The sequence below is a fragment of the Oryza glaberrima genome, chromosome 10, assembly GCF_000147395.1.
Source record: "Oryza glaberrima chromosome 10, OglaRS2, whole genome shotgun sequence".
Lineage (NCBI taxonomy): Eukaryota > Viridiplantae > Streptophyta > Magnoliopsida > Poales > Poaceae > Oryza > Oryza glaberrima.
Genome location: NC_068335.1, coordinates 15,464,416 through 15,482,652, shown reverse-complemented (window position 1 = coordinate 15,482,652; position 18,237 = coordinate 15,464,416). Strand labels below are relative to the sequence as shown.

Below are 18,237 nucleotides of genomic sequence, written 5' to 3'. Positions count from 1 at the left end.
CTCCAATTAAGCCGAAAGTATCCTTCAGAAAGTTAATCTTTCTAGAGTCTCTTTCAGCCATGACATGTTTTTACAATGTCTATCAACAAATTACACAAATTTCGAGTGTCACTAGCAAATTTTGTCTAAAAGATCAGTTCACGTCGTGTTACCATGTGTTTTGCACCTAGTCAGTCAACTCCAACTGCTGTGTGTGGTCCGTAATTGATCAAAGAAAATATCACCCAGGGTGAATAGCGTCTTGACCTGAATAGCACCCCAACTCCCCAAATTCAGAGTTCAAATCTTTATAGAAGCGAATTTCACATTGGTTTATTTGAGGGTTAAGTGAGTAAGTTCTCTGTTTGATAGTCTAAGTTCCTAATTTAAAAAAGCTGCATGTATCCCGTTGGATGTAGATGCACCTTTCTCTTAAAAAAAACAGGGGTCCCCTCTTCACTGACATTGTAAGCCACTCACATGTTAAGGATGGCATAAAATCAAATGCGGCGTTATTCATACTTCTGCTTATAGAAAGTGTACTATAGTTGTGTACTCCCTCCATCCCATAAAAAACTAACCTAGTACTGGATGTGACACATCCTGGTACTACGAATCTGAACAAACCTCTGTCCAGATTTATTGTACTAGACTATGTCACATCTGGTCTTAGATTCGTTTTTTTAATCACGGAGGTCCTACTAGGAGTAACTTAAGTAATTGATCAAGAAGGTAGTAGCTACTAGCTCCTCGCAATACCATGGAGGACAAGCTGCTGCTGCTGCTGGCTCTGGCCGTGTCGGTGCTCGTCGCCGTCGTCATCTCCAAGCTGGTATCATATGCCACCAAGCCAAGGCTCAACCTGCCGCCGGGGCCATGGACGCTGCCGGTGATCGGCAGCATCCACCACCTCGTGGGGAGCCACCCCATCCACCGCTCGATGCGCGCGCTCGCCGAGAAGCACGGGCGCGACCTCATGCAGGTCTGGCTCGGCGAGCTTCCCGCGGTGGTCGTGTCGTCGCCGGAGGCGGCGCGGGACGTCCTCCGGAGCCAGGACCTCGCGTTCGCCGACCGCTACGTCAGCACCACCATCGCCGCGATCTACCTCGGCGGCCGGGACCTCGCCTTCGCGCCCTACGGCGAGCGGTGGCGGCAGCTGCGGAAGCTCTGCACGCAGCGGCTGCTGACCGCGGCGCGGGTGAGGTCGTTCCGGTGCGTCCGCGAGGAGGAGGTGGCGCGCCTCGTGCGCGACCTGGCGGCCTCCGCCGCCGCCGGCGAGGCCGTGGACCTCACCGCGAGGGTGGCCGAGCTCGTCAACGACGTCGTGGTGAGGTGCTGCATCGGCGGGCGCCGGAGCAGGTACCGCGACGAGTTCCTCGACGCCCTCCGCACCGCGCTGGACCAGACGACGTGGCTCACCGTCGCCGACGTCTTCCCGTCGAGCAAGCTGGCGCGGATGCTCGGCACGGCGCCGCGGAAGGCTCTCGCTTCCCGCAAGAAGATGGAGCGCATCCTGGAGCAGATCATCCAAGAACGGAAGCAGATCAAGGAGAGGAGCACCGGCGCCGGCGCCGGCGCCGACGACGAGGCGGCGGCGGCCGGAAACGAGTGCTTTCTGGACCTGCTGTTGAGGCTGCAGAAGGAAGGCGACACACCGATCCCAATCACAAACGAAACCATGATGTTGCTTCTACACGTAAGGATTAATTGCTTCTATATACCTCCTTTATCTAAAATACTTAAAAACAAAGGAAGGTACTCCCTCCGTTTCATAAACGCTTTAATTTAATCTAGTATGAAAAAACATGGTAACATTTTCATACAAAACAAAAACATAGTATTAAAATGCATTCAATATTAAATTTAGTGGGACTAATTTGGTGTTATGATAGTTGCTATATTTCTCTAAAGATTTGATCAAACCTACTTAAGTTTGACATAAAAAAGAGTAAAAGAGAGACTTATAGCGTGGAATGCAGTGGATAGTTTTTTCAATTAATTTTTCAGTCGGTTTCTTACTTCATTCCACAATGAGTGTAATTCTAATGTTTAAATTTTATCCAACAAAGAGCAGCTTGTCCCATCAACCACTTCTCACTTAAAATTAATTTCTTTCCTTTTACCCAACCACGTACTCTCCCACCGATTTTTTTTTAAAAAAAACAATACGATTTTAATGAAAAATCACAAAAATATAGGTCGGTTAGGCGAAATCGTACGTTTAGCACCCTGTCAAATAACCGTGGTTCGACAGGATACCCTATCGAACAACTGCGGTTCGACAGTACCTATTGAACTGCCACAGTTCGACAGGCTAGTTGGTCCAAGAAAAAAAAAATAAAAAAGTACTTGCTACAGTACCTAGCAGGGACATATCCAACGGGCAGTGTTCGATAGGGACATGTCGAACCGCATTTCGAACCGCGGTTGTTCGATAGGTACTACAATGTTTTTTTCTATTTTTAAAATTATTTAATCACATGTCGAACTGCGGTTGTTCGATAGGTACCCTGTCGAACCACGGTTGTTCGACAGGGTGCTAAACTTACGATTTCGTCTAACCGACATATATTTTTGCGATTTTTCATTAAAATCGTATTATTTCCCAAAAAAAATTCCTCTCCCACCGATAGCCCATCCGTATTAAATAATGATATATATGTCATTTCCCTTCTCTACTAATTTTCCTTTTGAATCTTAGAACTGCTCTTTGTCGTAGTACATAGTAGTATTTGCCAGGAATAACGTGAAAAATTACAAATTTAAATAACATGAATGGAAATTGTAGTTTTAGTTTTTACTGTCTCTCTTCTGTTAACCTTGACACAACATTATTTTTTCCAGTTTATAATTTTCTTATTTTATAATGGCAAGAGGACTCAAATGAATGTACTCATATTTAATTTCAAGTTAGAATTAGAACATTGCTTGTTTAACCACAAGGAAAAATATGTGCCAATTGATAAACATATATATGGTCCTAATCGTTAGAAGATCATCACTGTGTTGTATCCTCGTCCAATTAGAATGAGGTTTATGTGGCCTATGAGAGCTGTGTACACATCATCTTGCTAGTTTATCCAGAGTGAAACCAACTTATATGAGCTTGTCCCTCCAATCATATCACTTCGGGGTTAATTCTATTACACAAGGCGAGAACAAAACCGTAAGTGTGGTGATATTGAGTGGGCTGGCTATTGGATGGACTGGGTTGTGCGGTTTCAAAGGATGGATTGTACACACCTTGAACAAATTTATTTAATGCTCAAATAATCTCTTTTGAAATTAAAATTACAGTTACTTAATGTGAGGTGTAAGAAATCTAGAATAATTAGTAATACAATTCTAGGTTATTTGTCCACAAATTTAGGTGAGTGAGGGGGTAAGAAACCTAGCTAGAAATTCCATAGTGGTGGATGCGTATTTATAAAATGACTGATGCGCAATATTGTTATTGTTGTTATTATTATTATTCCTTTTCTGAAAAGCTACTAATCCAAACAAAAGTTATACATTCTCATTCTAAAGTGCAGTTTATAAAATCTGAGCACATAAAGTAGCTAGACTGCTACTACTACTTACTACTGTTAGGCTGAGTTCTTTCCCAACTCACCTCCCTCATTTTCTACGCACACGCTTTTCAAATTGCTAAATGGTGCTTTTTTTTAAAAAAAAAATTCTATATGAAAGTTGCTTTAAAAAATCATATTGTTCTATTTTTCAAAAAGAAAATAAATACTTAATTAATCTCATGTGCTAATGGACCACTCTGTTTTCCGTGCACAAGAGATTTGTTCTCAACACACCCAAACGAACACAGCCTTAATTGCAGAATATGAAATTTGTGGGCTAGTATACCTCTCATCAACGCCCAACTCTAGCTCCAAGAATTTCCAGAGCTATATAGACATGTATACCTTAAAGAATTACTGGAGCCAATAATTTCTCAAATAGTAGTAACAAACATAATGTATGTTTGCTGAAGCCCCTCAAAGTAAGAAAAAGAAGTCTTAACTTAGACAAACGTAAAAGTGCATCTTTTATAACCATACAATTATAATAGATAAAAAAAGTTATATTGTATAAGGGTTGCAAGCTAGGTACATGATATATATACTTGTGTATGTCTGGACTGTATATTCTACAAATTTATATGATTCATTGATAATCAAGAATCATGGTACTGATAAATAACAAAATCACTGCAGAACATGTTTTCAGCAGGCAGCGAAACATCTAGCACCACTCTAAACTGGACTATGGCAGAGCTCATCAAGTCACCAAGAGTAATGGCGAAGGTGCATGATGAGGTGAGGCAAGCCTTTCAGGGAAAGAACACTATTACCGATGATGATGTTGCCAAATTGAGCTATCTTAAAATGGTAACCAAGGAGTCCTTGAGAATGCATTGCCCAGTGCCGCTCTTAGGCCCCCGAAGATGTCGTGAGACATGCAAGGTTATGGGTTATGATGTGCCCAAGGGCACTATCGTGTTTGTGAATGCATGGGCAATATGTAGGGATTCAAAGTATTGGAAGAGTGCCGAGGAGTTTAAGCCAGAGCGGTTTGAAAACATAAGTATAGACTATAATGGAAATAACTTTGAATTCCTTCCATTTGGATCTGGCCGTAGAATATGTCCAGGTATAACTCTTGGTATGGCCAACGTAGAATTCCCCTTGGCTAGTTTGCTTTACCATTTTGATTGGAAACTTCCTAATCAAATGGAGCCTGAGGAAATCGATATGAGAGAGGCACCTGGACTTGTTGGGCCTAAACACACCAGCCTATATTTGCACCCTGTTACTCGTGTTGCTCCAAGCAGTGTTTAGGTGGCAACACATACATATCTGAAGTAATGCTATCATAGTATGTTGCCTTTTCTCCCTTCTATCGAAGTTGATGGGACATATCCCCAATTATTGCGATAAATTTGGATATCTAAATTGCTGTTTACATGTCAAATTCGCTAAATTTGTATTGTGCGGAGGGTATATACCATGTCAAACCTCAAATTTGTACTCAGTGTATATGTATTTTGATAAGGGCGCCTTTTGGACGCAATTTCACAATGTACACCAAGAAATATTACTACATGAAAAGACAAGGTTTGTATACTTACGTGTAATTGGATATGAGCGTGTATGTTAAAAATTGATTAAAGTTCACTTTGTGCCATTTTTATTAGCCAAGATTTCACAATAGACTAGGGGTAAATCAATCTTTTCACTTAACAACACATATGTATACCATCCTTTGCACTTTTGGACCAGGGTTAGATAAGATTGCTATTACGGTCCTTAAATACCAAATATAACTGTCAATTCATGCATAAAAGCAATAAAATGAAATACCAAACCTAGTGGTAGGGTTTATTACTAACCATTTCCACTAGAATTGTGTGCACGCAATTTTGTATGAAGATAACCCGCCATTTGAAGGAACACACCTCCGTCCGATCAGACGCAAGTATGTGGATCGAAGGGCCCACAAGTTGACCAAATTACCTCAAAATGATTCAAACACTCAGTACCTACACCATGACTCAACGGACAACATCCTAGCCAAATGGGAGGATGAAAGGAGACATGGGGGATCGACCGAACTCGTGGTGAGCCCTCTCTGGCCGAACTAACATAGGGAGTTCCCCACCACCTTCCTGAGTTCATCTGGGTCTGCATGATTGAAGACGCCGGACTAGGGGTCAGCCAAATCGACCTTGGCCCAATGGCCCCCTCATCATGGCCCTCCACGTGGCAGCTCCTAATTGAATGCCAATGACAGTTGTGGGTGAAACCGATCTCCACAACCTTTACAACTGCACTATCCGGTTTTCAAGTTTAGGGGGTAATTCGGTTAGCTACAATAGTTCAAGGTAATTTGGACTTTTTCGTAATTATATTTGGTGTTATACAGTTATGTGCAAAGTTAGGCTTGTCCCTTTTACGTTGTCAAACTTTGATTAATAAAGATGGCCTAAAGCAATATTTAATTTTTGAAAACTCATCGGATTTTTTAGCTAATCAGGTGCCACACGGTTTGGTTACGTTATTATTTTCAAATTTTGCTATAAGACACCAAAGATTTGTGTAATTTGTTGATAAACATCGAAAAACGTGTCACGACTGAAAGACAATAAAAAACTAGTAATTTGCTAAAGAACACTTTCGGCTCAATTGGAGAGATAAATTATTAAGAAAGACGAGAATGACTGAGTACCGCATGCTTCAAACATGGCATTAGAGTAAAAGAATTAAAAATTACGCAACTCCAAATTTGCCATCAACCTAAATACATCTCTAGCATCCTTAAGGGCATTCTCATCTTTTTGAAGAATTTCTCTCTCGAATTGAGCCGGGATTGTTATTCAGCAAATTAGGGCATCTCCAATGGAAACCACGGCTATAAGTGGCCTCACATGAGCCAGGTTGAGATCACACATGAGACACATATCTCCCTATAGAAGACACTATTAAATGGGCCCTACAAAATCTAAGGCAACTGTTTAAAGGCACTCTAGCCCACAATGTATGTGTCCTAATCCATGGAGCCAAATGCACGTTTTTCCTACCCTACCCCTAATTTATTTCAGCCCAAACCAACCACCAGCCTCCTCTTCTCGTTTTCTCCACCGCCCCCCAATACGGCAATACCGCACGCTCTAGCCATCGCCACCCACCCATCCTCCTTCTTTCTCATTTTCTCTGCCGAGCCCAAGAGGACATCTGCACATCGCCATGCCTAGATAAGAGGACAGTGGATGGAGAGAACGAAGAAGGATGGAGCGGCACCCCGACCGGAGGACAGTGGATGGAGAGAAAGAAGAGGATGGAGTGGAAGAAGAGGAAGAGCTCAAGATGGAGTGTGAGGGGGCTGTGCCCAAACTGGAAGACAGCGGATGAGGGGAGCATTTAGTGGCCGAATTAGATGGTACCTGCCATTGCTCACCCTTCTTTCTTCCTCCTCCTTGATCTAGATTTGCTCGCCTTCTTTCTTCATAATCTTCAATCTGATGTGGATGTGGGTTTGTAGTGCGGTGACTGACACGGGTCCGCAGAACGGCAGCCTAGGGCAAGAAGAGAAAATGTGTGTGTGTGTGTGGGGGGGGGGGGGGGGGTGGGTGGGACCATGATGTGGGTATGGGACACCGCGCCGGGCTCGCCCCAAAGCATAGCCACATGCCGTGGCTCGGGAAAAGAGAGCCGAGGAACAGATGCACATTTCCCTGCTGGGAATCACGCCTCCCTGCAGAGACGCAATTCTAGCTATAAAAGGGATAGGAGCTCGACGGCGTGAGCCAAGGGTACAAGCTAGGGATAGCCTTAGTAGTTTTTTAGGTATTTTCTAGCCGTGACACATTTTACGACATCTACCAGTAAATTTTATAAATTTTGAGTATCTTATAGTAAATTTGTTTCTTTTTTATATATATCACATCAACACGGGTCAGATAAATTAAAGAATAACATCTGTCGACGGGGGTTACCTGTAGACCGGATATAGAGGGTATTGGGGTACGCTGGTACGAGGATCTACGTAGTACGACATCAAGCAAACAGAAAACATGGATTATACTGGTTCAGACCCCTTGGTAGGTAATAGCCCTACTCCAGTTGATATGGGATTATATGATGTAAATCACAGATTACAAAGGGAATAGGGGAACTCGATGATACCGACGAGACCGTAGTCGAGTTGGTTCGACTAGATCACCCGGCGACCTGGCTCCAGTAGGCTCCGGCTTCGTAGGTTGTGGTGGTTGTCTTGGCTATGAGATTCGATGCCTTAGGTCCTCCAGGGGGTCCCTTTTATACCGCGGGTCAGGTGGTTTCCAAATAGTACTCGGAGACATCGGACCCTACACGATACAGTGACGACCCAGTCCTATCCGGGTAGGAATCTTTCCATCTGTAGACTCCGTGATGAATTTTCTTAGCGTATACAGAGAACGTCCATATACGCGCAGATATACCATATCGATGTATAGCGTATATCTAAGGGTAGAAGATATACCCTGACAACGTCCATCCTGCATAATCTATCATCATAGAAAAAGTTGCGAACCTAGATTTTTTCGGCAAGCGTGACAAAAACAGATCGAGATGATGTGAACGTCAAGCAAACCTCGTGCTGTAGAAGAGCACACGACGCCAACAGCTACTGTAAATACGCAGAGAGCCGTACATGGCAAACAAAGCGGAAAGATATTTGTGATTTTTGTCGGTGGTGTGAGGCTGTGAGGTAGGAGTACCATTAACAGTGTGGTTGTATTCATTAACTGGGTATTCATTATGCATCGCTATATCCATACCTAATTTAAATTACCCATTTAAATTTTGAATATGGGGAGGGTATTACCATTTTACCTAATTTATTCATATATCAATTTGCTATATGTAAAACGTGGCTCTAAATTTTTAAAGTCACATTCACATTATAAAATCTTATAAAATTTAACTAAAATATGGAGGGATTATTTGTTATATGAAAGAGATTTGTACAAATTTTGATCCATTTATACATGTAAAACCCACATATTTCTCTTCTGTATCCATTACATTAACCATACCTATTAGATAATACCCATTTAATTTAGGTATAAGTAATCTTTTTTAAGATAGGGATGAATAAAATTAGGTATGGATATGGATTACCCCAGTGGTAGGCCTACGTAGACACGTAGTGGGTTCCCAGGAATCAACCGCCCGATGCGCCCAAGGCCTGGTTCGCGTGCGAGCAGCGCTGTATTTGAGTCTTTGAGACAACGGCGAGTCGACGATGGTGTACTTGTGCGAAGAGCTTCCTTGGGCGTGGAGGAATACGACGCCGTTCCCTCGCCGTAGAGGAGGAACGAAGAAACCCAAGTCCAACAAAGGGGATCGTTTAAAAAGAGATTGTTCATTGGATTGATTAGCTATTTAACTATAAGGATAACTTAATTTTTTTTAAATAAACTGATCAAATACTCCCTCCTTTCCATATTATCAGTCGCTTTAATTTTTTCTAAAATATATTTAGGTTTGATTAAGTTTATAGAAAAATTTAGCAACATTTATAACATCAAATTAGATGCATTAAATGTAACATTGAATATATTTGGATAATGTGTTTGTTTTATGTTGGAAATGTTAATATATTTTTCTATAAATTTGGTCAAACTTATAAAAGTTTGAGTCGAAAAAGGTGAAAACGCTTTTGATAAAAAAAGTAAAAACGACTTACAATATAAAACAGAGTAAGTATTTTACTGTCATGACCCGAGGGCATGACGGGATAAACACCACCGGGAGGATAGCCGTGCGGCGTCGGCTCCTAGAGAAGGGATGTAGATTTAGCCTAGGGAGAAGAACATTGTTGGGAGGAAGAGATTAGACCAATTAATAATTGTTGGGAGGAAGAGATTAGACTAATTGATATTCATTGCTTAATTTTATTTTTGAGAATTACACGTATAACGCAGACACTCACAACGCACGCACACTCACCCCTATGAACGTACGCACGCAAACCCTACCCCCTATGAGCATCTTCGAAGACTGAGCCAGATAAACACCACCGGGAGGATAGCCGTGTAGCGTAGACTAATTGATATTCATTGCTTAATTTTTATTTTTGAGAATTACACGTATAACGCAGACACTCACAACGCACGCACACTCACCCCTATGAACGTACGCACGCAAACCCTACCCCCTATGAGCATCTTCGAAGACTGGGCCGGCAAATACTTGAGAGATTGAGGAACTCACCACAGGTGCTTCGCTGTCGACGGGTATGTCATCTACCACTGAAAGCACAACGTCATTAAATCCTTGAAAATTCGCTCCCATAGGGAGTCGAACCTAAGACCCTATGAGCATCTTCAAAGACTGGGCCAGCAAATACTTGAGAGATTGAGGAACTCACCACAGGTGCTTCGCTGTCGACGGATATGTCATCTACCACTGAAAGCACAACGTCATTAAATCCTTGAAAATTCGCTCCCATAGGGAGTCGAACCTAAGACCTCAGGTGCTGCTGAGGCTCTTGTAACCACTAGGCTGCAGGCACTTTCGCTATTCATTGCTTAATTGATAATAGATATAATCCCATCCTTATATAGATAGTACAACTTGACCCCTAAGTAAGAACTTAATTTTATCTTATCTATAACTTAATTGTTATGGGCTGCCTAAGGGCCTCTGCCTTCTGGCCAAATGCCCATAACATTTACAACGAGTGATCTCGGCAAATGCAGTAGAAGAAACTTTTTAAGAAAATGTACGTTTAGAAATGTGGATCAAATAATCTACGAAAAGAATTCGATTAAGTGGCTGAAAAGATAATACCCAAGACGGATTCCGTGGTTGAACCGAATGTAGTGAACAGTACGCTATACTTTTATACTGTTCAGCGGTGGAGGCATGGGAAGGTGAGCAGGGGCTTGGCTAGTGATTGCAAATTCGGAATGAAATCCAACAATTTCATATCTCGTTCGAATTTTTTTCCTATTTTTATTTGTGAATTTGGTTAAAGTATATTCAAATTCATTCAAAATACTTTCAAATAATTTCGGCCAACAAAGTACCAAAATTTTGGTAATTTAGATACTCTCCTCCAGCAAAAAAAAACCCCATTTCAAAAGTACAAACTCTAGGCTGGGCCCCTCCCATCATAGAGCGAACTAGAGTAAGGTGCCACTTACTTAATTTACACTAGAGTGAAGTGCACGAGCAAATCCTAAATTTGTGCGGGTGTGTCATCTAGATACTTGATACAAGTAACTTTAGTCTCTGCACATCGAATGTTTGGACATTAATTAGAAGTATTAAACATAGACTAATGACAACCCATTCCATAACCCTGGACTAATTCGCAAAACGAATCTATTGAGTCTAATTAATCCATAATTAGCCCATGTGATGTTACAGTAAATATGTGCTAATTATAGATTAATTAGGCTTAAAAAAATTTCTCGCGAATTAGCTCTCATTTATGCAATTAGTTTTGTAATTAGTCTATGTTTAATACTCTAAATTAGCGTCAAACATCTGATGTGACATGGACTAAAGATTAGTCCCTAGATACAAACACCACCTAAATTTGGTGACGTGGAAAAAGAGAGGGGAGAAATAAGAAACATCGTTGCTAAGCATGATAAAGGCTTATAGTCGACTCTTAGCATTTATTAGCGGAAAATTTATTGCACAAGGGTGGATAAAAGAAAAAAAGTATAACTAAAAATTATTAGTGCATTAATGATTTAAAAATTTTATTGTCTTTATTATTATAGAAGGATAGTCTGTAGTGACATTAATTAGTATAGAGAAACCATATAAGACTATATGCTCGCGTCCTGCTTTGCCTTGTGTTAATGTGTGTTGCCAGCTGGTACTCCTCAATCCTTGAAAAAAAAAAAGTAGGTCTAGATACGCATGTGTCAATTGTAGTAATATTGGATTATTTATGGAAAGAAGGGTAGCTTTCGACATATACATCAAAATAGAACTGCTTTCCGATCACGTGGCCATATTTTTCCAGGGTCAAGTTAGTTATTTCTACGGCGGCTCACTGTGCCTGGCGGCTCCGTGTGTGATCCGTGACATAGACAGAAAATTAAGAAGAATAACACGGTGTTCGTTTTTACCGAAGATGAAAATAAAGTTGAGAAAAAAGAAAAATATATTTATCTAATATTTTACAGTAATTTCTATATAGAAAGTTTACGATCGTCTTGCAGTTTAAAAAATATGAAAAAAAAGGATGTGAGATATATATTTTAATCAGAAAAGGATGGTGCCTTAAGATCAGTCCAAGTAGTGAACAGCATCCAGTTGCCATGGCAGTATATATATTTGCCTAATTATATTGCAACTTCAAGCAACTTCAAGCAAGTGTAGAAGTCTAAATCAACTTCAAGCTCCTCCCATATTGTGTCATGGAGGACAAGCTGCCGCTGGCTCTGACCGTACTGTCAGTGTCCGTGCTCATCGCCGTCGTCATCTCCAAGCTGGTATCATATGCCACCAAGCCAAGGCTGAACCTGCCGCCGGGGCCATGGAAGCTGCCGGTGATCGGCAGCCTCCACCACCTCGTGGGGAGCCACGCCATCCACCGGTCGATGCGCGCGCTCGCCGAGAAGCACGGGCGCCACCACCTCATGCAGATATCGCTCGGCGAGGTGTTCGCCGTGGTCGTGTCATCGCCGGAGGCGGCGGAGGAGATCCTCAGGAACCAGGACGTCACGTTCGCCGACCGCTTCCTCAGCACCACCATCGGGGTGATCACCTTCGGCGGCAACGACATGGCCTTCGCGCCCTACGGCGAGCGGTGGCGGCAGCTCCGGAAGCTGTGCACGCTGGAGCTCCTGTCCGCCGCGCGGGTGAGGTCGTTCCGGCGCATCCGCGAGGAGGAGGTGGCGCGCCTGGTCCGGGACCTCGCCGCGTCCGCCGCCGCCGGCGAGGCCGTGAACCTGAGCGGCAGGATCGCGAAGCTCATCAACGACGTCGTCGTGAGGTGCTGCGTCGGCGGCCGGAGCGAGCACCGCGACGAGTTCCTCGACGCCCTCCGCACCGCGTTGGACCAGACGACATGGCTCACCGTGGCCGACGTCTTCCCGTCGAGCAAGCTCGCGCGGATGCTCGGCACGGCGCCGCGCAAGGCGCTCGCCAGCCGGAAGAAGATAGAGCACATCTTGGAGCAGATCATTCAAGAACGAAAGAGGATCATGGACAGGAGCAGCCATGGCGGCGACGGCGACGGCGAGGCGATGAACACGAGCGAGTGCTTCTTGGATGTCCTGCTGAGGCTTCAGAAGGATGGCAACACACCAATCCCAATTACTAACGAAGTCATCGTCGTGCTTTTATTTGTAAGCAATTGCGCCTCTGCACCACCAAACCTCTCCTCCCAACATTTTAGTTTCCAACAACCAAATAAAAATAGTTTTGCTATTTATCAACTACTCAATCCTTTCCAAAATATAACCATTTTTGGAATAATGCTAATCAAATATTTTTTACTTTAACTACCAATAGCCAAAAAAAATTAAAAAGATTGATCACGAAAGAGTGATGTTACTAGTAGATAAATATCTAATATGTAACTTTTCTTATTTAAACAACTTATTTTTATAAATATCATTAGTCAAATTAGCATTCTGAAGATCATATCTAAAAATTGTTATATTTTGAGACGGAGAATATCTAATCTATCGCCCACCTAGACTTACATGTATGAGTAGTCTAAACTTGCATGATATAAAAGGTACAACTTTCATATACATATCGAGATGGTAACTTTATATTCCTTTTTATATATTTCGAAATAACATACATATATTTTATTATTCTAATCAAGATATGTCGTTATTCTAATCAGGACTATAATTATTCTATTTTATGTTGGTAAGGATCACACTAAAATGTGGCCTTTTGACTTTAAGTTAGTTCTTTATTTTAGTTGTTAGATGAAGATGTAATGATTTTTTTAAAAAAATAATGTACATATATATGGGAAAAATAAGTCAATTGGCAAATAGACTCAACTTCACTCTCTAGAGTAGCTTGATACATAGAATCGCACATATGCATGCAGTTACACTTAGGCTGTGTTCGGGACACCGGCACACAAAACGAAGCACTTATTATTGGACGATTAATTAAGTATTAACATTTTTTTTGAAAAATGGATTAATTTTTTTTAAAACAACTTTCATATAGAATTTTTTTGCAAAAAAACACACCGTTTAGCAGTTTGAAAAGCGTGCTCGAGGAAAACGAGAGAGTTGAGTTGGGAAAAGTGGGATAAGAACTCAGCCTTAGTGAGGTCAAAGCGATATTAACGCGGTTAGAGATTTATCCTTGGTCAAATAGGGTTCACAATCCTGATACTAGATCAAAATCCGCTCACAAGCGATATCGTCAAATTTCATAGAAATTACTGATAAACCGACAAAAAAGATAAAACCCAAATATTGTTTTATCAAAAGTTTAAAATAGTTTAATATTTTTTAACTTCACCAAAATACCACCGAGTGGTTTATGTTTTCAACCCGGTCTAGGAAGTCTGGATTTTGCGAAATCCAAACCGCATTCAACTGGAACTGTGAACCCTATTCAACTGGAACTGTGAACCCTGTACCCTCTTTGATGGTGTATTAAGAAAGCATACTTGCATGTGTTAGGAGTGTAACATTGGTATCCGTCTATTTGAGTGTGTTGTAAGTATGAGTCACATAGTGCTTCATTTTTTAATACACGATGCCGTTGAATTTTTTAATACCATTTGTCTTATTCAAAATTTTTGTGCAAACATAAAAAAATATGAGTCATTCATAAAGAATCTTTAGTGGTAAATCAAGCCACAACAAAATAAACAATAGTTACAAACATGTCTAAAATGTCAATGGCGTCGTATATTAAAAAATGGATGGAGGAAATCATTAAAGGAAATGCAAGTTGCACATAACAATGGAAGCTTAGCTGTGCAAGTTTAGGTTGGATATGGCGACCAACAATATCAAAATTGTGCTATTAATAAATCATAATGCTGTATGGATAAATTCATTCGGTTGTGGTGATATTTATTTATAAGCTAGCAGACGTTCTTTTCCCCTATTTCAATTTGGCTAGCTGGAACTCTTCTAATTAGGCCCTAAGTTTTTAAAGAACAAACTATATCATGCTGAATCATAAAAGGTAAGAAAGCATTAATTCTAGTCTGGCCAAACATATAAGTTCTCAAAATTAAGCAGCAATGTATGTAGTGCAGAACTCTAAGTTCTCTAAGTTTAGGTATATTGTGTAAATGTAGGGTATGTTATGTAAATTTATATAACTGAAAGATAAATAGTTTCTAATTACCATAATGAATAATAATTTGTGTGACAATACCATTCCAGGACATGTTTTCAGGGGGCAGCGAGACATCATCTTCCACATTAATCTGGACAATGGCAGAACTCATCAGAAAACCAAAAGTAATGGCAAAGGCTCATGTTGAAGTGCGGCAAGCTTTCCAAGGAAAGAACACCATCACAGAGGATGACGGTGTAAACGAGTTGACCTATCTCAAAATGGTGATTAAGGAGTCATTGAGGATGCACTGCCCAGTGCCCCTTTTAGGCCCTCGTAAATGTCGAGAGACATGCAAAGTTATGGGCTACGACATACCGAAAGACACAACTGTATTTGTGAATGCATGGGCAATATGCAGAGACCCAAAATATTGGGATGATGCCGAAGAGTTTCAACCAGAGAGGTTTGAGAACAAAAGTATCGACTATAAAGGAACTAACTTTGAATTCCTTCCATTTGGATCGGGCCGTAGAATGTGTGCGGCTATGAACCTTGGCATTGCGAATGTAGAGCTCCCCTTAGCTAGCCTTCTGTATCATTTTGATTGGAAGTTGCCTGTTGGAATGATGCCTGAAGATGTTGACATGCAGGATGCACCTGGAATACTTGTAGGTAAACGCAGTAGCCTAATTATGTGCCCGGTTACACGTGTTGCTCCAAGCAACCCACAAGTGATAGCATCATAGATAACTCATCCTTTGTGGTAGATATTAACTTGAACGGTTTGTACTGGTGTGTAATCAAGTTTTGTATCAAATAATTAAGGTGTAATGGAAGACGGGTTTACATAATTTGGCTCCCACGTAGACAAAGGGCAGAAGACCAGTCATTACACTATTATCAGCCCCGTTGTTTCGTTATGCTACTTATGGCTATCTGAATGTCTTATTAGCAACTAAAAATAATTTGCGAGAAAAACTTTTACATACGTGTCCTTAGCGATTCAAAAAAAATGTTGTAAATTAAACTATGATAAAAAAAACTTCAAAAAGAAATTTTAAAATTAAAATTTGGCTTATAAGTACAATCATAAGCGAAACAATGAGGGTTGTATGTCACTACATGATCTAGTTTGAGAAAGAGATAATGTTTGCGTTCTCGACTGGAAGTTGGCAATCATGAAGGGATTGTCTCAGCAGCCTTGGCAGGTAGCCGTTGGTCCAAGCGGTCATGACAACGGTTGCTTTAATGCCTACTTCAAGTGTACGAGCACGTCTCTGAGACATTAGCATGTTAAGAGTTTCAGTCCTAGCCCATCATGGCCTATGAATGTGCCATGATTTGGGGTGTCAAAGGAGGCGGTGGCCGGAGCACGAGGGAGGGATGCCTCTCAGGTTGGAGATGACCACAGACGACGAGGATGACCTGGGGGAGGGAGAGAAATATGAGGAGAGTTATTTGTGGATAAGGATTCGGCCTCAGATTTAAAATTAATTTCTTTCGGTGGGAAACAGAGTTTTAACCTTTAGGGGGTGATAGACACCCAATTGCAACAGCTCTGGAGTGCTCCTTGCCCCCTAAAAATTAAACACTTCATCTGGTTAGGTTTGAGAGATAGAATTCAAGCCTCATCTAACTTAGCAAAAAAAGGGTTGGAATGGTTCAGCCCTGTGCTTACTCTGTGGGGAGCTAGAAAACAACAGACCATATCCTTTTTAGATGCCCTATGGCTACTTTTGTTTAGTGTTTGTGTAGAGATGTGCTGGGTTGGGGACAGATCCCTTTCAACTTCGATGATTTTTTCTGTTTAGCTTAACTTAGAACTGTTTTCAAACACATGAATGTTAAATTGGCGGTGCTTGCTGCTGTTAGTTGGACACTTTGGATTACTAGGAATAACATGGTTTTTCGAGATAAAATAGCCTACTCCCCACTAATGCTCCCTTTCCAAATCACTTCTTTCTTAATGTAGTGGAAACCACTTGTTGGCAACTTTTTGGTCCTGTGAAGGAAACCCGGTACTTTCCAAACTTTGATAATTTTCTCCTATTTCGTCCATTGGTGTCAAATTTGGATGTAAATACCACTTTTCAAAGGTGTGGAGACTGATGAACTGGAGTTGCTGACAAGAAGACTGAAGGAATGTTGTGCTGGACTGCGAAATATCAGAACTGGGGTGTGTTAGTTAGAGTTTTTTGCCGTCTGTTACTTTGTGGAGGTGTTTTGGAAAGCTTTTTGAATCGCTGCGTCTGGTGTATCTTCACTTCTGGGTCATGTGTTGTCCCTGCTGTCTAAAAATTGGTTGTTTCTATGGGCCGGAGGGGCCTCTTTTGGTCTATGTATGCACATTGATGTAAGCTGGAATCCCCAGCAAGACAAATTTGCTTTCTATATAAGTAGGGTCGTTTCGACATTTTCTCTAATAAAAAAGCTTTGAACATTCATCCTGGATATCGGTTTTAATATCTAAAAGAAAACCAGTATCAGTCTGTAGAAACAAATAAAAAATCAATTATTAGTTGGTCAGATGCAAACCTATACGACTCAATTAGGAATTTAGGAACAGCGAGCCCAGCGTCATTTTGACCGCCACTCCAAACATGATCAATCCTACCGTAAAAAATAATATCGTTTTCAATTTTTTTTACTGTATAATTTAGTTTTATATTTTTTCTTTTTATTAAGTTGTCACTAAATAATTAAATTTATAAATATAAAAAAATCCCGACTATATACCAATATAGTTCTAAAAAGAAAAAAAAAGTATTATTTCTGATAATTTTGATCCTTACTTGTTCCTGGTTTACTTCCATGTCAAGAGTCCGAGTTATTTGAGATGAGTCCTTTAAATCATTGAAGGACTCAAGGACGACTTTTTGTTCCTGTAAATTTTCCTTCCTGCCGGCAGCATGGGCTAACCACGTGAGGGGCGACCGTGTATCGCGATATGGATATAACGTATGGGACTATCTATGAATATTTTTCGGGTATGATATATGATATATATGTATCGCTATATTTGCAACCTGGTGTGTTCGGTAATGAGGGATGGGTAGTAAGGGATGGGAACTAATCTTGCCGCACGTAAAATAGAGCGGTCTATTAGCGCGATTAATTAAGTATTGGCTTTTTTAAAAAAAATACATAAATATGATTTTTTTAAGCAGCTTTCGTATAGAAAGTATTTTTAAAAAATGAATCGTTTAACCGTTTGAAAAGTGTGCCCACGGAAAAAGATGAGAGTAGAGTCCCAACTCCTTTTGCCCTGTTGTTATTACCTTTTTTTTCGCATGATAGCTACATACAACTTATATAAATATTAAATCGAACATTAGAAAAATAATTTATTGGATCCGAAAGCTGAGATCCCCATACTGCTAGAAAAACCAATCCTATTATCTAAGATCCCCATATTGCTTGGAATAAAAAGATTCATAACCAAAAGCCCGATACGATCCCATCCGCCCGATACGATGGTGCG

The 18,237-nt window shown here is 41.0% G+C and overlaps 2 protein-coding genes across 2 annotated transcripts; both read left to right on the top strand.

Annotated features, from left to right (window-relative positions):
• The first annotated feature begins 714 nt into the window (after window positions 1–714).
• LOC127752997 (ent-isokaurene C2/C3-hydroxylase-like) lies at window positions 715–5,148 on the top strand. Its single transcript, XM_052278451.1, has 2 exons — window positions 715–1,675; window positions 4,188–5,148. Exons 1-2 carry the CDS (start codon window positions 740–742, stop codon window positions 4,809–4,811), a joined length of 1,560 nt encoding a protein of 519 aa, XP_052134411.1. The 5' UTR covers window positions 715–739; the 3' UTR covers window positions 4,812–5,148.
• Window positions 5,149–11,866: 6,718 nt separating this feature from the next.
• On the top strand, window positions 11,867–15,590 carry LOC127753120 (ent-isokaurene C2/C3-hydroxylase-like). The gene is made up of 2 exons (XM_052278589.1): window positions 11,867–12,829; window positions 14,861–15,590. Exons 1-2 carry the CDS (start codon window positions 11,897–11,899, stop codon window positions 15,500–15,502), a joined length of 1,575 nt encoding a protein of 524 aa, XP_052134549.1. The 5' UTR covers window positions 11,867–11,896; the 3' UTR covers window positions 15,503–15,590.
• The last annotated feature ends 2,647 nt before the right edge of the window (window positions 15,591–18,237 follow it).